General features: G+C 32.2%; 1 protein-coding gene across 2 annotated transcripts in view; it reads right to left on the reverse strand.

The window, feature by feature from the left end:
• Positions 1-24,917, reverse strand: part of LOC136976650 (mitogen-activated protein kinase 1-like) — a 75,892-nt gene that overhangs the window by 33,402 nt on the left and 17,573 nt on the right. Inside the window, exons 5-7 of one of the 2 annotated variants that reach the window (XM_067271997.1) lie at positions 14,416-14,553; positions 10,953-11,019; positions 1,485-1,564 (exon numbers count right to left, since the gene is read on the reverse strand). In XM_067271997.1, the coding sequence (XP_067128098.1) occupies positions 1,485-1,564; positions 10,953-11,019; positions 14,416-14,553 (285 nt within the window). Of the gene's footprint in view, positions 1-1,484; positions 1,565-10,952; positions 11,025-14,415; positions 14,554-24,917 lie in introns of both variants that reach the window. The other variant, XM_067271996.1, reaches the window with a different exon arrangement.

Genomic DNA, 24,917 nt, shown 5'->3' on the forward strand with positions numbered 1-24,917 from the left:
ATAACAAATAAAATATGAAATGCACGTATAAGCACACATTGTCCAGCAAAAATTACTGGCATTTTAAATTTTAAGGAAAAATCTTGTAAAATCAACACTATAATTTGTTCACATAAAGCTGGACAATCAGGAACTTTTTTGCCAATTCTTAATAGTCGAATTTCCTCTTTGTCAATTACACTTATGAGTTTCTTTGAGTTTCTAATTTCCAAATAATCATCTGTTTTCACATGGGAATGAATTAAAACTTATATTGGGCTCCCGTGTAATTTTGGAATTCAATTCAAAAGCTTTGCTTTTCCTATTGCTATTCATCTTTACTCCTGACAATATACAAGAATGATTCAAAGAACCCAGATAAAATACTTTTGTTTTTAAACACCAGAAAGTGAGAATACGGTAAAAAATGCAAATACACAGTTACAGAAATGAAAAGAATCCTTTGCTTGTGCGTATAGGACGACCTAGGTTTTTGAAGCAGTGAAAAATGGATAAAAACTTCATCTTATATGCGAGTAAATACAGTATATATTATGGATACCATAATATATACTGTATTTACAAACAAACAAAGTACTGTATTCTCAAACGAAGCACAATTGTTACATATACCTTTCTATCAAATGTATTCCAGGCATATGTTTTAAACTGATATAGTGTCATTCAACTGAACTCATAGTACTATATATATGTCGTGTAAATGAGTGGCGTGTGGTGACATTTGATAATAGGGAATCTGTGTTTCCATAAAAATTATAAACAAATACTAGAAATGACAAAAATAAATAGTTTATTTTTGTCATTTTTATTGAAATTGTGCCATTACAGGAAATTCTCATTAGTTCGAAATAATTGTGAGTTCAAATTAGCAAGGATTTCCTGTATATGTCATTTTTATTTATGTTAATTCTAAAATAAATAAATTGACATGAAACAAAGATATAAGAACTCATTTATGAAAATAATTGTACAATATATATTTATATTTTAGAAAATTCAAGGGAAGCAGCATTTCGACAGCTTCCATGGACTGCATGTTACTGGTGTAAATAAATAATAATTAAATTAACTAATGTCTCCATACATTGTTTTGTTAACCCTGCAATAATTTTTAAGCAAGAATTTATTTGGTAAATAAATATATTCAAAAATATCTTCAGTAATGAATCTGATTTTGATATATAATACTAAGTTTTGAATGACTAAAAATTATCTAAATAATTTTTAATTATACCAACAGACAATTATAGAATAATAAATTTAATAACAAAGTAAAATAAATTACAATAATAGTTAAGTAAGAGCACTGAGCTATTATGTTACAGTTCTCTTCAACCTTATTCAATTGGTAAATCATATAGAAAGTTTGATATGATAATAGAATGAAAAGCATTGATTTATGCCAAAAATAAATTTAACAGATATAAATAGCTCAAAAATCTGATAATTTCATTTATATATTGAAAATAAAACATTATTCTTACTTTTTCATTAATAATACAATTAAGGTCTTCTTGAGATGGTGAACCTAATATACTTAGTATGTGATTTAATTGATCAAGATCTGAAAAAAAAAATTATTTTACATTATTATTAATGCCATTATTAAAAAAATTTATATAGAAACAACTCAAATAACTGAGGAAAATTTCAAAAAATTAATGATATGATATTGTAAAAACTCCCTGCCTTGATATTAATCCAGCAGTGATGTAAGTTCAGAAAAACAGAAATGTTTTCAAACCTGCTTCAGGACCTGTGTTTGACACATTTGAACTCTTTGATGTTTGAATGTATCAAACACAGAAGGGCTTACACATAAATTCAAATTTAAAATCCTCTAAAGATGACCAATAAGATGTGTCCAAGTGTAGAAGTTGTAAAATGGTTTTCAAAAACCGATGTATCAAAGAGTTGGGTGTTCCATCTATTTGAAATTTGTGATCAAAAACAGGTCGAAGAAGTAGACTGAAACATTTGTTTTTTTCTGAACTTACATCACTGCTGGGTTACTATCAAGATAGGGAGTTTTTATAACATTGTATAGTCCAGTTTCTGGAGTACAGAACATTGTTATATGATATATTTGTCTTAAATCATTTCAGTAGAGAATTAACAGACATCTTAGAAATAAAAGAGACTAAGATAGGGGTGGGTAACTTGGCATGCTGACAACTTTTTCCCAGGGTTCATCTTAAAAAGTAAAAATCCAACATCTTCACTGAATTTATATTTTAATTTAATAAGATAAAATTTCATTGAGTAAAACAATACTAAAGAAAAATTCAATAAAAAACAAACATCCTATTGGGTTGTTTGAAAAGTAATTTCGTTTTTTTTATGAAAAAAACAATTTTCTTATAATATATAAATATTTTATTGAATTATATATTGACCATTTTGGTCCAATACCTGTTGCCATCTTTCTGGTAGTAGTATGATTCCACATTCATAAAAGTTCTGATCTTTGATCTTGAATTCATGGATTTCTATGTATATGAACACTCTGCTAGTTATAAACTGATTGCAAATATTTTGCTGACTGTAATAGTGGAACTATTTGATTACTGGAGAGACATTGCATGAACCTTAAGAAATGGTGAGCCAGATGCAGTTTGCAGACTGCATCTAGCTCACCATTTAAGGTTGATGCAGTTAATCATCACTATTCTAAAACATTCATGGTCAGGTAGTTAAGCAACCAAGAAAATAGAAAATTTAATTTGTCACCATCTGGAACTTATGACATGTTGCATTGTCCTACTGAAAGTTGAAACTCCTATCAGAATATATGGTTTGAACAAAAGGGTACAGTTGATCAGCAATGAAAGATACTGATCTTTCACTGTGCAGATTTTGATATAACATAAAGGATACCGCAATTCTTTGAAATTCCAGGAAAAGCACTCAAAATTATATTGTAAGTTTAACATAGGCCTATATGGGCTGTGATGCATCAAACTTTTAAATATTTACTGTTGTCTATATCATACTCTAATTTGACCCTCTGTATGATAAAGATAAAATATTAATTCATTGGTTCATATCATCCTTATCCACATGATCAAGGTCTAGTTGCAATAAAGTTTCTCACATGTCTTTGTGATGGGATATCAGTATGAGCAATTTCAATACTGATTTATTTTATAAATCTAATTTTCAGATTTATGAAATAGAAATCTGAAAATTAGTAACTCATAAATTTGGTATATGATCTCCTGCCTGGGTATTGTCAAAAATCATTCCTTATTAACTGTTTTCTCAGTATCTTGCTCATACCATTAGCTGTGCTATAGCATTCACACTATAAACAATATCCAGGTTCGTGATATTGCTATAAATACTATACAATGCTTTATGTATGCAACTCCAGTATATACAGGGAATACTGCTTATATTACGACTCTAAAAATATTTTTGTATTTGAAGAATCAAGTGTACATTATTTAGTATAGGATGATGTAGTTATTTTCCTCTCCTAAATTATTTCTCAAAATTCAAAATATATAACGATAATTCACTTGATCATAAACAGTTTCAAGAACTCATGTTTTGTATATATATACATATATTCCAATAAGAAAAAATACATAATGATAAATTCTGAATAATAAAAATATATTATTATTACGTTGGGTTAAGTGAGATATACTCGGTTAACACCGGTGGCTGTGTACTATGCCGGACCAAAGTCAAGGCATAGTAACCAAAACAGAAATTAAAGAAGTGTATCAGTGTGTGTGTCTGTATTCAGGAAATCTATGGTGTAGTTGTTGTCTGTATGCTGTCATGTTTGTTTCGAGTTTTGTGATCGTGTAGTAAGTACGGATGATAAACTCGTTCATTTCTACTGTCCATTTCATCCGTTGGCGTGGTTTTCCAGCCTTTGTGGTCTGTGGATGCATTGCCACAGAAACACCAAGGCTGGGTTGGTTCCTCACATCTGTTGAGGGCATTGCAGTAGCCATGCTTGGGCCGGTGCTGCTTTCGCCACTGGTAACCAAGGGAGACTGTGGCCTATTTTTCGAACGTGAGCCTCTGCCTAACCCACGAACGCGGACCTTGTTAACCCGGGTGACGTCCGAGCCGGTATCACACTTTGATCTAGTTATTACCATAATAAATATCTCCACAGAATGTGGGTGTGGTCACTCTTAGCTTCATTTCTCCCCATAGACCTTACTGGCATGGGTATCCCTACCAGGAGCTTGTGCTCCAGCCTGCATTGCCCTATGGATCAGTAAAATTACTGGGCTCTCCCACCACGACCAGGTGGTGACCACTGGGAGAGGAGTTGTTATTATTCTTATTATGTTGGGTTAAGTGAGATATACTCGGTTAACACCGGTGGCTGTGTACTATGCCAGACCAAAGTCAAGGCATAGTAACCAAAACAGAAATTAAAGAAGTGATATCAGTGTGTGTGTCTGTATTCAGGAATTTTCTCACAATATGACATGTATTCAATATAGTGGCCTTCTGTAGTGTGATGTATGTGTTTCTATTCAATTGTAATATGCCCAGGCTTTTGTGTAGTGTGTGTGGTATGACACCTGTAGAGGAGAGAACAACAGGTACAATAAGCACCCTATCCATCCTCCACAGATGCCTTATTTCCTGGGCGAGTTCTGTGTACTTGCTAATTTTTTCAGTGCATGCGTTTTGTATATTGTGAGTGTTTGGAATGGATATGTCTATAATGTATGTGATTTTATTGTGTTTGTCAATGAGTGTGATGTCTGGTCTGTTGTGGTAAATTGTTTTATCTGTGATTATGGCTCTGTCGTAGTACATTTTGTGCGTGTTGTTTTCCAATACTGTCTGTGGAATGTATTTGTAGTATGGTTCGTGGATGTCTACTAATTTGTGTTTCTTTGCAAGCTCTTGGTGTATTATATTTGCTACTTGATTATGTCTGTGTAAATAATCTGTCTGTGCCAAGAGCTTGCAACCAGAGGTGATGTGTTGTATAGTTTCTGGCATGATGTGACATTTTCTGCATGTGTCATTTGTGAGTGTTGTATCTTTGAGTATGTCGTTTTCTGTAGTTTTTAGTATTTATGACCTGATCCTGTATGGCGATCATGAATCCTTCCGTCTCCCCAAAGAGGCATCCCCGAGCTAACCAGCTGTTTGACGCAGTTTTGTCAACAAAATCCTGGGCCAGATCATAAGGATGCCTGCCATGGAGTGCCTTTCGAGCCCACGATTGCTTAATGGTGTCTATGCTTTTTATATGTTGCGTTGTGTCCATATGATGTGAGTGTAAGTTTAATGGTGTGTTATTCGAGTCTGCTAGAGTTACTGCTTTATGTAATTGTGATGTTTCTTGTTTTTTGTAGAAAAACTCTTCGCAGTGACTGTATTTGTTTGTAGTGAAGGTTAACTATGTCAATCAGGCCACGTCCGCCATCTTTACGTGGAAGGGTTAATCTTTCTGTGGCGGATTTAGGATGATGTTGTTTATGCTTAGTAAGTGTTGTTCTTGTTTTCCTTTGGAGTTGCTCAAGATCTGTGTGAGTCCAATGTATAACTCCAAAAGAATATGTGAGTACTGGGATGACATATGTGTTTATTGCTTTAACTGTGTGTTTTGCATTTAACTGTGTTCTGAGAATAGCATTTAACCTACTTTGGTATTCTTTAATTAATCTTTGCTTTATTTGTGTATGTTCTGTTAGTTTGGCCTGTTGGAATCCTAAATACTTGTAGAACTCGCCCTCTTCCATGGATTCAATAATGTCTCCATTTCCAAGTGCAAAATCTTCTTTCTTCAGGATTCCTTTTTCTATGTGAAGTGTTTTGCATTTATCTAGGCCAAATTCCATTTGTATGTCCTTGGTGTATGAATGTGTGATTTGTAGGAGTTGATGAAGTTGTTTTTGTGTGGATGCATAAAGTTTTATGTCATCCATGTACATGAGATGTGACAGTGTATACTGTGTTGTTTTTTCATGTCTGATATTGTAACCATATTGCGTGTTGTTTAACATGTTGGATAATGGATTCAGGGCTAGGCAGAACCAGAGAGGACTCAAGGAATCTCCTTGAAAAATTCCTCGCCTAATAAAAATTTGCTTTGTTTGTATGGAAGTGTTACTAACCCTGAGATGTAGTGTTGTTCTCCAGTGCTGCATAGTGTTTTGAAAGAATGCAATGAGTGATGGATGTATTTTGTACATGTGTAGGATATGTAGCAGCCAACTGTGTGGAACACTGTTGAATGCTTTTCTGTAGTCTATATATGCCATGTGTATGTTTCTGTGTTGTTTGTGTGCTTGCCGTAGAATGACTGAATCTATGAGTAACTGTTCTTTGCATCCCCTGTGTTTCTACGACAACCTTTTTGTTGTTCTGTTAGAATGTCGTGTTCTTCAACATGTTTGTATATTTTGTTTGCAATACAGGATGTCAATAATTTGTAGAGTGTTGGAAGACATGTAATTGGTCTGTATTGTGTGGGGTCTGTGGTATTGTTGTTTTTAGGTTTCTTGTAGGTGATGCCCTGAGTAATAAAATTTGGCATGTCTTGTGGATTGATGATGATGTGTGTTAGGTGTTTAGCTAGTTCCTGGTGCAGTGATGTGAACTTTTTGTACCAGAAATTGTGAATGTTGTCTACACCAGGTGTCTTCCAGTTGTGTGTTCTGTTAACAGTGTATTGGAAATCATGTATGTTTATTTCAGCACAGGGCATAGTTGGTATGTTGTGTCAAGTTTCTGTTCTCCTCCTCGATCCAGCCTGCATCAGCATTGTGCGTGACAGCACTGGACCAAAGAGAAGACCAATATGTTGTGAGTTCTTCTTCTGTTGGTGTGCCACTGTGCTGTGTTATCAGTGTTTGCTTTGTTATTAATTTGTCTGTAAAAGAGTTTTTCATTGTTTGTAAATAATTTATTTTGTTGTTTTCGTAGTGTACATGTTTTGTATCGTTTGAGTCTACGTGCTTTGGCAGCAAGTTTTTGTTTTAGTGTATCAATGTATTCTGTAATGCGTGTGTTGTGATGTTCATGTTTTGTGTGTGTTTTTATTTTCTTGAAAATGTTTTTGAGCTGTTTCCTTAATTTGGGTGTTATGTTGTTTTTAGTGTATTGTGTCAGCCTGCCTAATTGCTGTCTAATGTCATTTATTTGTATTTCTATTCTTCTCTGCCAGGCAGGCTTGTGATAGAATTTTGTTTTCTGTGTATTTGTCTGTGATTGTACTTTCAGTCCATGGTGTGTCACTACTGTGACTGCCCCAGCATAAACTAATGTATGAATGTCTGCGAGTGTAGAAATTGAATGAATGTAGTGTGGTAGTAAGTGAGTGTTTACGTAATTTAGTGTTTTTCCTACTTCTTTTGACGTGTTGATTTTTGGTATTCGTGGTCGTTGTGTGGGATCTGTGCCTGTATATTTAGTGAGTGTTTCCTGAAATATAAGTGAGAGCGTATTAACTAAATCCATGTCTATGTTATCAGTGATGGATGAGGAAGTGTCTGTAGTATCATTAGTGGTAATTGTTGTATGTGTGTTATTATCAATGCTTGTTGCTGGATTATCCTGACAGGTTACATGATCTTCATTAATGTTAGATGTTTCTGTCTGTTGATGTATTTGATCAGCAACCTGTTGTTTGATAAGTTCAAGTGTTGTTTGTGGAATAAGGTTGTTGTGTATAATTGTTCTTTTTTGATCAACAACCCTTTGTTCGGTGACAGTGAGATGAGGATACTGTTGTGTGAATCTATGGTGTAGTTGTTGTCTGTATGCTGTCATGTTTCTTTCGAGTTTTGTGATTGTGTAGTAAGTACGGATGATAAACTCGTTCATTTCTACTGTCCATTTCATCCGTTGGCGTGGTTTTCCAGCCTTTGTGGTCTGTGGATGCATTGCCACAGAAACACCAAGGCTGGGTTGGTTCCTCACATCTGTTGAGGGCATTGCAGTAGCCATGCTTGGGCCGGTGCTGCTTTCGCCACCGGTAACCAAGGGAGACTGTGGCCTATTTTTCGAACGTGAGCCTCTGCCTAACCCACGAACGCGGACCTTGTTAATCCGGGCGACGTCCGAGCCGGTATCACACTTTGATCTAGTTATTACCATAATAAATATCTCCACAGAATGTGGGTGTGGTCACTCTTAGCTTCATTTCTCCCCATAGACCTTACTGGCATGGGTATCCCTACCAGGAGCTTGTGCTCCAGCCTGCATTGCCCTATGGATCAGTAAAATTACTGGGCTCTCCCACCACGACCAGGTGGTGACCCTGGGAGAGTTGTTATTATTGTTGTTATTATTATTATTATGTTGGGTTAAGTTAGATATACTCGGTTAACACCGGTGGCTAAGTACTATGCCGGACCAAAGTCAAGGCATAGTAACCAAAACAGAAATTAAAGAAGTGTATCAGTGTGTGTGTCTGTATTCAGGAATTTTCTCACAATATGACATGTATTCAATATAGTGGCCTTCTGTAGAGTGATATATGTGTTTCTATTCAATTCTAATGTGCCCAGGCTTTTGTGTAGTGTGTGTGGTATGACACCTGTAGAGGAGAGAACAACAGGTACAATAAGCACCCTATCCATCCTCTCACAGATGCCTTATTTCTTGGAGCGAGTTCTGTGTACTTGCTAATTTTTTCAGTGCATGCGTTTTGTATATTGTGAGTGTTTGGAATGGATATGTCTATAACGTATGTGATTTTATTGTGTTTGTCAATGAGTGTGATGTCTGGTCTGTTGTGGTAAATTGTTTTATCTGTGATTATGGCTCTGTCGTAGTACATTTTGTGCGTGTTGTTTTCCAATACTGTCTGTGGAATGTATTTGTAGTATGGTTCGTGGATGTCTACTAATTTGTGTTTCTTTGCAAGCTCTTGGTGTATTATATTTGCTACTTGGTTATGTCTGTGTAAATAATCTGTCTGTGCCAAGAGCTTGCAACCAGAGGTGATGTGTTGTATAGTTTCTGGCATGACGTGACATTTTCTGCATGTGTCATTTGTGAGTGTTGCATCTTTGAGTATGTGTTTTCTGTAGTTTTTAGTATTTATGACCTGATCCTGTATGGCAATCATGAATCCTTCCGTCTCCCCAAAGAGGCATCCCCGAGCTAACCAGCTGTTTTGACGCAGTTTTGTCAAACAAAATCCTGGGCCAGATCGTAAGGATGCCTGCCATGGAGTGCCTTTCGAGCCCACGAATTGCTTAATGGTGTCTATGCTTTTTATATGTTGTGTTGTGTCCATATGATGTGAGTGTAAGTTTAATGGTGTGTTATTCGAGTCTGCTAGAGTTACTGCTTTATGTAATTGTGATGTTTCTTGTTTTTTGTAGAAAAACTCTCGCAGTGACTGTATTTGTTTGTAGTGAAGGTTAACTATGTCAATCAGGCCACGTCCGCCATCTTTACGTGGAAGGGTTAATCTTTCTGTGGCGGATTTAGGATGATGTTGTTTATGCTTAGTAAGTGTTGTTCTTGTTTTCCTTTGGAGTTGCTCAAGATCTGTGTGAGTCCAATGTATAACTCCAAAAGAATATGTGAGTACTGGGATGACATATGTGTTTATTGCTTTAACTGTGTGTTTTGCATTTAATTGTGTTCTGAGAATAGCATTTAACCTACTTTGGTATTCTTTAATTAATCTTTGCTTTATTTGTGTATGTTCTGTTAGTTTGGCCTGTTGGAATCCTAAATACTTGTAGAACTCGCCCTCTTCCATGGATTCAATAACGTCTCCATTTCCAAGTGCAAAATCTTCTTTCTTCAGGATTCCTTTTTCTATGTGAACTGTTTTGCATTTATCTAGGCCAAATTCCATTTGTATGTCCTTGGTTTATTATTATTATTATTATTATTATTATTATTATAATTTTTGTAATTTATTGAATTTCTAAGTTGCATAATGCATAAGCTGGGCACCAGGAAAAATAATAATAATAAAAAAAGCAGAAATAAAGTTTTTATTCAAAATGGCAAACCATTAAAATGTTAATCCTATTTATTAAAAATCAAGCAACAAGTTGCTTAACTTTCCTGGCAACATTTAAAATTTTGATGGCACCATCCATTATGATATTTTATTTAAAAAACCTTTTTATATTTTTAATTATTATAAAATGAAAAAAAGCTTAATTTTGAGGGTAGGGATGGGTTTTATAAAAAATCGTAAATGCTAATAATGACTAAAATTGTCATTAAGTCAGATCCTACTCAAAATATGACACACAATCCCCCCTTTATCTCTCCACCTTGCCAGCCTTAAACCACTAAAATTTAATAGCATCAATTCCCCTAATACACAAACCTCCCTGTAAAATTTCAGAAACTTTCAACAAAAAGTATAGGAGTTATTAAATTTCAGAAAGGGTGAAAATTGTGCCATACACACACACGCATTAATATCCATACATAAAGAAAAACCCCAAATTTTTTTTTCATTTCTTGATGTTTCAAGCTTTCAAGTCCAAAAATGTAAAAATCTCAGGAGTCATTTTTTGAATGATTGCCATTCTTTCCCTCTGTTATATGTAGTAGAGCTGAAAAAGTAAAAACTGGGTGTTGTGTTCTATATTCTACATTTAATATCAAAATTATATTAAACAATACAAATGTAAAAAATTTTTATAAAAACTAAAACAGCAAAAATTTTTAATAATGTCAATGATTTTCTTAAAATTTAATCTAGATCACTACAAAATTAAAAGACAAGTTAACACCCAATTTGTCTATCCATGCAAAGCAATCAATGAGATACAATAAAAAATTTCAAGTGATAAACTTCTTATATTTTAATATTGAAATAAATAATTTTTAACCATATTTTTTACTGATAAAAAATTAATAATTTATTCCAATAGTATATGTTATCAAGATATGCAATTCCTAAACTTTAATATAATTTTGTAAATAATTATATATTCAATTGTAATATTTTAAAAATAAATAGAGTAATTTATACTTACAGTGTTTACCAGGGAAAATTGGTCGATTTGAAATCATTTCAGCTAAGATACAACCAACTGACCAAATGTCTAGTGAATTTGAATTAAGAAAATTAACACTATGTATTCAATATAAAATACGATTAATTAATTATGAAGAAAGTTATTTTAATTATAAAAATGAGACACATTCATTTTTATAATTAAATGTTTTTATATCATTATAAAAACAAACCAATTTAATGAATTAATAAAAATAATTTTGTCTCAAAAATCATTGAATCATAAAATGGTGAAATTAATATTTTCTATATGAATTTAACCATTTTTCTGATTAAATTAATATAATTTAACCATTGTATATTAATTTGACCAACTCTTAATTATATTAATAATCTACACTAATATTATAGAGAGGTAAAGTTTGTAAGTTTGGATGTAGGAGGTAATCTCCGAAACTACTCATCCGATTTCAAAAGTTCTTTCACTAATATTTAGAATGGACCTTCAGAGTGGACGTAAGCTGTATATTATTTTGTTAAACATTCATATAAATTAAAAGATATCATCTAGATGAGCAGTATATTTTTGGTGTCAGCGGGTAGCGAGGGGCAAGATGCATACGTATATGAGATAGGTAACCGCGTAGCACAGTCGTGTGATCGGCAAGATATGCAGTGCATGTGTCTGAACTTGTATATTATATAGATGTCGAAATTCTCCCCTGTGGGGAAGAGGGACAAAATTAAGGCTTACTGTGAAAAACTGGTCTTCTATTATTCTATTGTAGATGCGGATTTTTTGTGTTTTTGATTGCGTTTTAATAGGGTTTGTCAAGAGAATGTACACTAAGAAGGGATTTTTTGAAATCCCCCACTGGCAGGGGAGAGGGACAGGATTAAGGCTGAATGTGAAGAACTCGGCTTCTATTATACTATTTTAGATGCGGTTTTTTGAGTTTTTTTTATAAGGTATGTCAAGAGAATGTACACTAAGAAAGGATTCTTAAATTCTCCCCCATGGGGAGTGTTATACATTTATAATAGATACATTTTGAGCCACAGCAACACGTGGCTGGGTACAGCTAGTCAATGATAAAGCTTGATTATGAGGCTATAACTATCAATAGTTGGCTAATTAAGTATATCAATATTATGTAAGTTAGACTAAAGGCAGGCAATTAAGTCACAATGTTGTATTAAAATTTCATAGTTAAAATTTAATTAATTAATTTAAAATATGTCATAAGAAACAAAAAATCACTCTAGAGTCAGACTGAAATCTGCAACTTCTGGTTACTGTGCAGGTGCATTGCCAATTACATTCTCTGTCTAAATTAATTGATCTAAATGTGAAGATTAAACTAAGGTAAGATCTTTGCTTCCAAATCAATTAATTTAGAAGATATAATCATTGTATCTTCTAAGTTTTCAGTAAATTAACTTGACTATTGAAACAGTATTACTACAATAAAAGTTAAACTAAATCTTAATTATACTTGAAGAAATAATAAATAAAAAAATAAAGAATAAATGACATATTACTAATATAAGTCATCTGTGTGCACAAGTGCAAATTCCTTATAACTTTTGCAGTTTTTGTCCAATCCAGATAAAATTTTGGGTTATACAGTCAAACCTGTTTTTATGCGCTCTTTTAATGTACGATTTTTATTTATGCGATTTTTTTTAATGCGAATTTTTAATTTGTGCGGTATAGTTGGCGACTAGTCTCGTGCGATTCGTCATGTCTTACGTTGACTTATTATAGCTAAATAAACTTATTATAGCATAAATGCACTTATTATAGTAATATCATTGCATGAATATGCGAAAAATGAAATTATTTACTTTTTAAGTCAACAAAACACCACCTGGACAAAAATATGTAAAACAGACGATAGACCAGACGATGCAGTCAAGTGCTGACATCCGTTGTCAATAAATTCTATTTCGTACGGTTTTGAGTTATTTTCTATGTGAGACTTTTTTTATGCGGTCCCTGTTGTCCGCATAAAAAAATTATTTTTTTAATTGTGTTGCGAAAACTATTATTTACAGCCATTCGTGAAGTTTCGTGAGATTTTTTTTAATGCGGTCCCTATCCCCCGCATAAAAACAGGTTTGACTGTATTCATTTTATGTTCTGACGGAAAGTATAGGCTACTTATTTTGTGGAAATATTAGATATAAAATAAATGTTTTATTGATTTTGGATCAGTGACTAAACTTACGTTGCAGTGATATCAGTGACCCCATTTAGTTCTTGGTTAAAGAGAGAATTTTCCTTAAGCTACATTTTAAAATATTTTGACAAATGGCATATTTTAAACTTACTTTATTACATTTAAAATTTAAACTTAGAAAAAAAAAAAAAAATAGATGCATCATGTCACTTCTATAACAAATTAAAAAAAAATCTTTCCATAGTGACTACATGACATTCTATTATCCAATTGGAAATAACAATCTAATGTACAGTACCTGTTATTTAAAAGTGTTATTGCTCATCTAACTTACATATATACAATTCATCTTTGTCTTATCAACATGGAATTAAAAAGACTTGCTATTTTGTCCAAAAAAAAAAAAAAAAAAAAAGACCTAGGGGAAAGCGTAACAGTAAAGTTTGTCAGATAAATTCTAGATCTAAAAAAATAAGAACAACTGAGACCCCTGAAGGCCATGAAGTTTGACTTGAGCAAATTAGATTGACAATGACTTTGTCAAGGGCTGCAGAAACGGCATCACATCATCAATCATCAAAACAATATTAAAGTGTCTATTACTAAAAGATGACAGAAAGGAAATCTTTTAAAAGAAAGTTGTTGTTAAAAAGAGGAAAAGAAAAGAAATCTTGTTTACTCAAAATGTAGTGTATAAAGTTATTTTATAAAGAAAAATTTTAATATTATTTTAATATAAAAGCCTAAATCTGTTTATGTGTATTTAAGCGAATTCTCTATAACTCCTACTATTTTTGTCCACTCCAGGTGAAAATTTGTTTTGTTGCTCTTTATGTTACACAGATAGTATAAACTACTTAATATGTGAAAATATTAGCAACTCTTCTTGAATTTCTTGAAATTTCTACTTTTCTCAGTTCTATAACTTTAACAGCTCAGTTCTTCAATCTCTACTTTCTCATAAAAAGTATTCATCATGCTTGACAGGAGACTTTGTAGTTTACAAAGAAAATTCATTCAAATGTAAAACATATAACAAATAAATTAAAGGTATAGGCAGTTAAATAAAACAAAGAACTTTTTAAAATCACACTGAAAGAAATGAAATGGTTTTATTTCTTGAAAATCTGGGCACCTTATCTTACATAAATAGTGAAAATAAAAAGTTACAAATTTTAGCTTCCAATTATAATGCATAGCATATTAATAAACACATATTTATATATGCATTAAATGTGAATAGAAATAAAAATATAATTCTACAATTACTTTATCAAATTTATTTCAAAAATGAAAAAGGATATTTGATTTCGTATAACCTTTGCTATTCAGCATTATTTCTGGTGCTCTATACCAACGAGTAGCTACATATTCTGTTAAAAATCCTGTATGATCATGGTCTGGGTCTGCAACCCTGGCTAATCCAAAATCACAAATCTAAAAATAAAGATAATTACAAAAATATTTTCTTTAAAAATTAGTTCATTGAAATATGATTTTAATTTAATTTACATTTTCAATATTTATATAAAAGATATATAAACATCAATAAAATGAAACTTTAGTCGACGTAAAATTTATTTCATTTAAAACATAAGAATATCAGAATATAAAAATAAATAAATACAGTAGAGCATCAATTATCTGACCCCCGATTAACCGACCGCGTTCTAGTCGGCAAATTCAAATGTCCGCTAGTGATGTGGAGCTACAACATTTGGTTATGTCTTGGCTACTTTAATATTATTTTTGTTAAATTTTTGCATGTTTTAGCTGGCAGCACTGGCTTGACCATGAAAGGGAGGCTAGTATTTAAACCAGGCCTAATGCACTATACTAATAATGTATTTTTTCATACTTTTCGGTTATCCGACCAACCCCGGTCCCCAATTAAGTCGGATAATTGATGCTCTACTGTACTAAAATTATATGTTTTTATTGAAAGTATGACAAGTTAGTACACAAAAAAATCCCAATTAAAGTTATCACACACTTGAAACTGGTGAAGACAGTTACAAATAAGCTCGTGTGTCTAAAATTCAATAGCTTCATGCCATGAAAATTTCTTTACTTATCAAACATGACGCTCAGTAAAGTGTGACACAATGTTGAGACCTTAATTTTTGGATTTTCAAGCAGTGAAGTACATTTTGTGGAGTGATTAATTGTACTGTAAATTTTTCCAGTCTGATGAATGTACAAGAGTAAATCAAAATAAATTGAGACTGATTTTCAACACTTCATAAGAATCCATAGCTGTTTTTCTTAAGAAGAAGTAAGGTTGATCATAACATGCAGTGCTGTATATTGCTCATCATAATCAACCTCCATTTTTTTATCTATGGAGAGCATACAAAATTTGCTCTACATGCTATAGCAACCAAATAAAGTGTCATTTTTCTGTGCAAGTGTTTGTATAGATGCATTGATAATCATTCTTTACAGAAATATAGATCCAGAACTTATTAGTGTTATACTTTCAACAAGAAAACAGTCCCAATTTGTTTTGATTCACTCTTGTATTTAAGTATGAGTGATGCTTAACAAGAAACCACACATTCTATTAGAAACCATGTTTCCTAATAGAATGCAAAGGTTCCAATAATGAAGATTGAAGTTGCAGTATTATGGTATTGTGGCAGTATGCCTTGTATATTTTCTTCTTTACGTATGTTTCCTTTTTATGTATTCCCGTATTTTTGGTCTTGGAATAGCTTGTCCATTCCTGTTTCTTTGTATAACTATAACTCTGTGGTTGAGCTCCCTTTTCCTATCCAACTGAGAAGGACAGGTTAATGAGTTTTGAAACAGCCTTGGGAAAACAGAAGTAAAAGAACAACAGTCTTGGTTAGATTCTCAAGGAGAGAGGATATTTAGATAAGAGACATACCAGGCTAGATGTGAGTTCTCTCCCATAAGGGAGAGAGAAAATTTGTGGACCAGCGAAGAAGGTCCCTGAAGAAAAGAACATGGCATTGCAGTCTTCAGAGCCATAACAGACACATAGAGACAAAGGTAAAGGACTAGATAAATGAAATCAACAAGGAGATTCTACTTTTCTGCTGGGTATTAGAGATCTAGAGTGTTTGAGGACATTTCTACCAGTTGTTATCCAGAACTGTTCTCATGGTATTGTCTAAGTTGCCATCTCCCAATACTGACTGATTTTGTACTAGCTGTAAGCTTAGTAGTAACATTTAATCTTAGTTTAGTATTAATACTTAGGGTATGTTTAATTATATTAATAAAATGGTTGTGTATGTTGAATTTGAGTTTGTTACTTTTAGTTATTAATTTCAGTCCAGACATCCATTATTGTTCAGTTGAAATTCCTTCCGGCTGATATCCCTGGTCTTGTGAAGTATTTTTGTATGTTTTTGTTATTTTTAATAAACTTCTTGTGTTTTGTTTACAAGGATGTATTAAATCTTTGTCCACATCCAGTTACAAACTAACTTAACATCTCAGTGTTGAGCTGTTTTTTGTGGTATGGTCTAAATCACTTGGTTATTATGCCTGATGCAAAGTATTACTTTGACACCTGAATAATTCTATAATGTGGCAATTTTATGATACTGCATATCATATGTCTGCATAATAACACTCATGTCACAAAGCAACAACTGTAAAGTTGTGATTTCTAATTCCTTTACAGTGATCATGATAGAGCTCAAATCTAAATCCCATTAAAAACATATGGAACAAGTTGGAATTCTGGGTTAGAACATCTATAGTAATACTTAATACCCACAACAAAACTAAGTGCTGCTTTGAAGAAGTGAAACAAAATATCACCAGTTGTTATATGTAGAAAAACAACTGATACAGAAGCAATAACAATAAAGAAAATACTATATCTTTTGAAACTCCAGCAATTCAAATTTATTCAAAACAAACATTTTTTGCTATGATTAAAAGGTTTTCCTTGGGTTATTCTTAAACATCAAATAAATAAAAGAAAATTAACAAATAACATTTTTAAATCATAGAATACTAGTAGAATTCAAAACTGTTAGAATATACAAATACTCAGAACATTTAACATAACATATGAAAAAATAAACAACAAAAATATAAATTAAAGATAAAACAAGAAAAAATATTTGAAAGAACACAGATAACTAAGATATTTCATATAGATTTCTCAAAGCATAAAAAATCATTCCAATGTCCTTTGTGTTAGGTAGTATTTCTAAATTATTATAAGAAGTCAAAATCCAATTGTTGTTTTATATTTTGGGTGTTAATTTTAGTTATTACTATTTCTTTCTCAGAGATAAATCATTAAAAAAATAACCATAAAAGTATCCAATGTATAAATAATAATACAATCATTAAATATGATTTAATTTGTTGATATCTGTATCTCAAGCCTATTGAATCTAATGACGGGAGTAGCCAGTCAGATGCCCGATGGTACCGTACTGTACTTACTAATAATACCAGTGATGGGACACTCATATCAGACGAGTATCATGTATTGCAAAGGGGTTAAATATTAAAGACCCATCATCTATAATGTGTTCTGGTGTAACGACATAGCATACAAGCAGGCATATCAGTCAAAGATTATTAGAGTTTTGCACTGCAATTGTTTTGTGATATTTTAAGTATTTTTTGTATAAAAATGTAGTTGAAATCATATAAATTTAGAGTGCTTTTAGTACTGTGTATATCCCAAATTAAAAAATTACAGTGTGTTAGCTAATAGAAGAGTTTTGAGTAAAAAATGTAGCAAGTACTTCAAATGTTTCTAGTAACAAGAAGACTGAAATGGCAGATACAAACAAAGGTACAAATCCAGGCACTAGCACTGTTTAAAATATTGAAAGAAAAGAAGTTTTACCCTTTACATTAATGACCACTTTGAATTAAGTAATATTTGCTTTCCATTATTAATTTAATATGATTTTTTTTTGCATTTTCAATAAATTGTTTTTGGTGTTTCCATTTGCTGCTTTATCTATAATCATTAAAAATTGTCAAGGATCCAACATTTTTACTAAGGTAAAAAGGGCTCTGTGATAAAAATAAGTTAGGAACTGCTGTCTCAGACAATTGATTTACTGAGCTTACTTCTCATTTCAAATGAAAACTTTTCTGGCTGGAGTTTCTCCAAATAAATGCTGAGTGTACCCTACACAAAGACAAACTAATCACAACCTACATATAAGCAAAAATGGCCCTGCTTAAAAAGGCACAAAACTGCCTGACCCCAAACAAGTAAAGATGATCATCACTAGCATCAGAGATCAAGTTATTGCCTATGACTTAACAGTTAAAGAATGCCAAACAATTGATGAGCTAATCAACAAAGCACATGCTGTTGATAATTTCCATAAAATACCATCATATAATATTTGATCAAACACAATGAAAAGAAACATCCAATACAACACGTCACCTCAGGTCCAACAAGAAATATCATTCAAATCAACATCAGCTCTGACCTTTTTACCTAAAATATACTTTTTCACTATAATCATCTCTATGATAAACTGGAAGATCAAATTTATTTTTGTTGAAAAAAAAGGCCATGCTTCCTATATTTGCCTTTTGCCACCATTGACAAATAATTTGATAAATCATATCTCAATTAAACTTTCATATGTCAAAGTTAACCCAATGGAAGCACACCATATCCAATAATTTACTTAAAATGTTAAGCAAAAACTACATCATATCATAAAACATCCCACAATAACAAACTGCATCATCAGAAAACCTGATTGAATGATACTTGTGCCAACTCTAGTAAATGGCATTTTTACAGTCAATGCCTGACACGATCCCAAATCAAATGAAACAGATTTGTGACTAGTGATGTAATATTACATCCCTGGAAAGAGCTGCTACTTTCTATCTTGGAAAGATTGCATAAACCAATTGGTCATTACAACTCCAAGTTGGTGAAATAGCTTATGTAATGCCTAAAGTTGTAGTATCTAAAGTTCTTCCCTTTGCTCTAATACTTGTTACTGATTGACAGTCAGAAGTTCATGCTTGTTATATATTTGATGCTACTGAAAGTTTGTCCATCTCCATATCCAGCACCCTCCAGGAATATGGATGCTTTCAAGCCAGTCTTCCTGCTGTTAATTGCATCAGATGAATGTAAAATGATAACAAGAAATCCACACCTCAGGAAGTCATATCAACTAATCATGTTGTCTCACCACTTTCAACTGATATGGGTAACAAACACAACTGTTCTCATTGATCACATAACATATTATGTTATTGCTAGACTGCAAAGTAGCTAAATCTCGCAATGCTGGAAGGAATACTAAATAAAGCTGGAGTTGGGACTCAAAGGATTATAGACCCAAAAGTGGGGAAAAGAGAGAAAGGACAAAAGATAAAGAAGTGAGGAAGGTTGAAAAATTAAGGGTCAATATTTGCATAACAGCAGGTCTATTTAACCTTTCTCACTACTTTTTATCTTTTGGCCTTTCTCTCCTTCCCTTGAATTTGGATCTATAATCCTTGGAGGCGTAACTCCAGTTTTATTCAGTGTTCCTTCCTTATTCACACATTTCCTAGTACTTGAATATATTTCCTTTCCATTCAAAAATAAAATACAGTATGTATAAAGGTTTATGGCTTTGTGAAATTTCTTTTTTGAGTTTATGCAGTTGAAATAAATAAATAAATAAATATAAAACAATTTGTTGGTTTTGTTTACACATTTATTGGGCCGCATTGGAATTTGCCTTGGGCCGCATGCATCCCGCGGCCGCAGGTTGGACATCCCTGGCCTAAAAGAAAGTCTGAATTGTAGCATACATCAATAAGTAGTGCAGATACATAAAAGCTAGACAGAGTAAAATTTAAAGCTTAAAACTAAAAGAAAGGGTTCAAACAAATACTAAAATAATACAGAAACTAAACTAGCAAGCCTGTAAGAAGCAGGATAACCTAACTGAAACAACTAAAAGAAACAGTGATATACTAGTAACTTAAAATTAACTTTTAGCTATCTTAAATCTAACTCATTACTAACTTAAAACTAATTATACTAGTTACAAGTTAACTGATTACTAAACAAAAATACTGATTTAAGGACAACAACCAGACAACTAGAGCATGCAATGACAAAGACCTATGAGCAAGATGAGAATAATTTATTTTTTTTTATTATTATTGTTAGTTTTTCCATTATAAGAAGACTAAAGACAATATGAAGAACAATGGAATATACACAACAGAAAAGAACTACAATTAACCTTAACTGGAACTATACCATGTGAATGAGGAAATGTGTGTTATGAGTTCCATCAGGGAGAGAGACCACAAGGGCTTTGCTGTGAGATATGAATGAAATTAAGTGGTGATACAGTGTACGTGTCTGAATGAGTTGCTGTGGTGTGTAACACCAGTTGTATCCTTCTAAAATTGTTGCTCTCATTAAGCTATCCCTAATGTTTGTGTACCTATTGCAATGAAAAATTAAGTGGATAGGCATTTGGTCCTCATGCAGTCTGCATAAAATGTCAGACATGCTACAGAGCAGACCAGAATATAACCTTTGGTGAGTAACTGTTCCTGACAAATATCTGATGTTCTTTCACACAGTACAATGTGTCAAAGCCTGACATATTTAGGATAAAGTTGTGATTATCAGCAGATACTGACAGCAAGTATCTCCTCAATGGCTTCTCCATATCTTGGAAAAGATGAGCAGTGGCCTGCCATAGAATCATTTTCTGAGCATATTGTTCTAAAATTTCTTGGGCTGAATCTAAAGAAAAAAATGAATGTCACAACAGACAACTTTTTATTTTCTGCAAGTTTGCAGAAGCACTCAAAGAAAAAGGAGCAAGCATTGTTGGAATACTGAATTGCATGTGATAAAAAATGCCTGATTCTTCAGAGTAAAAAATGTGATTTGTGTAGTACCATACTTGTGAAGAGTACAGAGTATACACTTACAGTCTATCAATGCAAATCAGTAGTGTGCTTGTCCTTAGCACACTTCATCCTGATGTGGACATCAGCAACAACCAGATGAACATCTTCGAAACAATAGTTTTTTACAACTCCACCAAATACTGGATAAATGTCCTTGATCAAATGGCCCACAAATATTCTACCAAAGTGAGACCACGAAGATGGCTAGTCCATAATGTTCTCGACTAAGCTGCACTAAACGAATATATACTCTACAAAGCTGTAATAGGTACAATTAATGCTGTGACTTCATTTAAAATTAGCCAAAGAGCTCTTTAAGTCTCTTTCAGTGAGCAGTCTATAAAGAGATAGATAAGAAAAACTAGCAGACCTACAGAAAATGCTCAATTGGATGGTGCAAGAGAAACAACACAAGTCATGCTTGCTTCCAGTGCTTGAAACCGATATATGGAAATGCACAGGAAAAGTAGAAAAAACTATGGTGGCTTTAGGCTGTTATACTTAAACTGTTTTGAAATCTTAAAGTTTATATTTTGCATTTATGTTAACTAAGTTTAAATAAAAATAGTTAGATTTATACAAAAACATGATTCTCTTGTAATTATTATTTACAATTGTCCAGGAAGTAATTTTATACTAATAATAAGTTGATTGAACTTATACTAAGTTGATTGCAATCTTACATACAGCAAAGCTAATTGCAAAGTTTCTTTATAAAGATTTCACTTTCAATAGTTACCTAATTATATCAACTTTTATAATTTCTTAATCTCTCTAGGTAAACGATCTGTGCATCTGTGCTGGTGCCTTTACGATCTGTGCATTTTCAGAGGAAGGAAAAAGCAACATTTTTGAGGTAACCCTTTGACAGTAAAAAGTTGTCTAGCCATGGTCAGAGCAACTGGACCTATTCATAAAGGTTTAAATAGGATCTAATTCTTGCAACTCCTTGCATAAGCTATCAAAAATGATGTATACTTTTGAATACTTGAAAGTTGTCATTGGCAGCTTTAGCATTTTTTCTATTCATCATCTACTGTTTTTATATGATATTGCAGAACAACTGGAATTATTATTACTATTATTATTATATGGAAGATTGTAATTACTTTATGCCCTATATTTTTTCAATTGTGGCTTAAACTTTGCCATATATGATTTAGCAAGAGACATTGTTGTTGTAATGCAGTGACTTCAGTTTGTTAGTATAGTAGTTTACTGTATTTTGCATGGCAACATAAAAAAAATATAAAAATTGGAAATCACTGAGAGTATATTTTTTTACAAATACTGCACTGTAATTGTATTGTAACAACAATTTGCTGATGAAAAATAATCATGTGATTGGTCACAACTTTTTCAATCACAAATAAGTGAAAGCATGAATACCAAACATGCAAATATCAAGAATTATCCTATACTTTTTTTGATAAGACATGGATATATGCAAGAGATGTATCTACATCAGTGTGATGAAATATCAAAATCACATCAGCAAAAAAAAAGTATTTTTGGAAAGCTATTCTATAGGCTTAAAAACACTATTAGGTAAAAGAAGCTAGTTTCCTGAATATTGTTCACATAGCTTTATGATTCCTCTTGGAAAGCTTTCTTTATGATTCATCTTCAGATTTTGTGTTCACAAATATTCAGATAAATGAAGCCATATTTAAAAAGCGGTTTAAAAGTGTACTTTTCAAAATTATCAGGTTTGAAAGTGTTATTATTAATTGATTAAAGCTAAAAATGTATTATGTATAGGCATAACTTGCTGAAATCAAAACTGTTAGAGTTGGTATACTCTGTTAAACATTTATATTATAAATATTAACTTGATGAATCTTCATTTTAAGACTTTCACTACATCACTGTCGGTTAAACCCCCATCAAAATGGTGTAAAGTCAGATTACAAAATTTGTGACTCAACATAACAAATTTAAATTGTGTAATATTAAAAAACCAGCAAAACAAGTACAGTACTCAATTAGTTACTATAAAAAAACTGGAATAATTACATTCAGCATGTTATAACTGTAAAAGATAAAACTGCTATTCCACTCACCACAGCAGTCTCACAAAAACTATAAACAACAGAGAATTTCTAATTACATTTTTGGATTCAGCATAAAAATAAGCAGAAATTACCAAAAATTTTACTTATAACAAAAAAACTAGAGTCTTATATGATAATCATATAAAGTTATATGAGTTTTCTCCCCATAAAAAAAAAAAAAAAAAAAAAAAAAATCACTCTCTCTGTCATGGCACAGTTTTTGAACACTTCCATAACAAAGATACACTGCAGACGGTTTTAACTGTTGTCAAATAATTTCTATTATGTTCAATAAAATTTTTGGTCATAAAATAATAGTTAATTGGCATGAGAATGTGAAGCAACATATTTTGAAGAGTTTGCTCATACACAACCATGTGTGATTGGAACACTTAAAAACCTTACCTTCTATTCAATCTAAATATCATATATGAATTATAAAAAATTTTATGATCCTTCAGAGAAAATTTAAATGAACATCTACAACACCAGAATTGTTTTGAAATTAAGTAAGTACCAAATAAACTTTTTTTAACATATGTTAATTCTAAAAAGATTTTTTCTATCATAATTTGTTAATAATCCCAAATTGGAGCACATCACCTGATAAACTGGATTTAATACATCTGGATTAGCAAACCAAAGATATAGTCAATTTGATACAGTCATTGGCTTGCTTATCCAGCTATATTAATGCCACTAACCAAGGAATGTACTCAATGTCTTCCCAATTATCTACAAGAAAAATGAAAGAATTTATATTTTAAAACTTAAATACAGTAAGACTCCACTTAACGCATTCCTAGACAACAAAGCGCTAAGTGAAACAGCGTTAAATGAGACCATTTTAACAGAGTAAATAGGAATAGGGGAACATGCAACAAAAAATAAGCAATTTTACTATAATTTTAAGTTATTTTTATATAAATTTTTGCATAATAATATATGTTAAATAACACATAAACATATGTGCACAGAAATGTAAAGTTAATTTTTTGTGACAAAGGTCCTGGCTCTTCTGAAATTCTTGTTTTTTTGCCATGAAGTTGTGTAGTTTCATTGGTCGCTTTCTTTTTCTTTCCTTAAGCAAATGTTGGTAGCAGAAGATCGCATCCAAAATGCTTTGTTTTGCTTTGGCACTCCTATCAAAATCTGGATCATTTGCAACAATTTGATCAACGATTTCGGTTAACGTTACCAAAATTTACTAAGGAAATCTGTAACAGAAATTTTATGGGTTCTTTATCTTCAAAATCTCTATTTTCCAGTTCTACATGAATTCCTTGTTCTGCCAATTCTTGAGGTTGTCATTGGTAAGGCTCTTACCAGAAACCTGCAGTAACTCCCCAATATCCTGCTTGTCTACATCTGCTGAATCGATTAAGTTGACAATTTTGTTAACCTAACGATATAGCAATAGGCTCTTCTCAATGAGAATTCTTGGATACTTCCAGCCATAACTTCTTCCACATTCCATTCATGCATTTATCAGTTAATTCTTGCCAAGCGAAGTCGATATTTCCTATGGCATCCATGATGTTATATTTTTTCCAAAACTGCACAAAACAAACATAGATTTAAGGGAAGTACAGTGCTTATGATGAATTGCCACCTTTTGCTGATTGGTTCGTGTTTGGGAATAATCGTATTATATATGAATCAATGAAATACACCGCATTAATTTGAATCAGCATAAATTTTGAGCGTTTTTTAGACGTCAAGCAGACAGTGTTAAGAAAGGCAGTGTTAAACGGGGTCTTACTGTATGTCTCAATAAAAATAAAGATTTTACATAAAAGCAGAAATAACTAATTAAAAAATCATAATTTACCATTA

The sequence above is a fragment of the Centruroides vittatus genome, unplaced genomic scaffold (genome assembly GCF_030686945.1).
Source record: "Centruroides vittatus isolate TY-2023 unplaced genomic scaffold, ASM3068694v2 contig_417, whole genome shotgun sequence".
In the NCBI taxonomy this organism is placed as follows: domain Eukaryota; kingdom Metazoa; phylum Arthropoda; class Arachnida; order Scorpiones; family Buthidae; genus Centruroides; species Centruroides vittatus.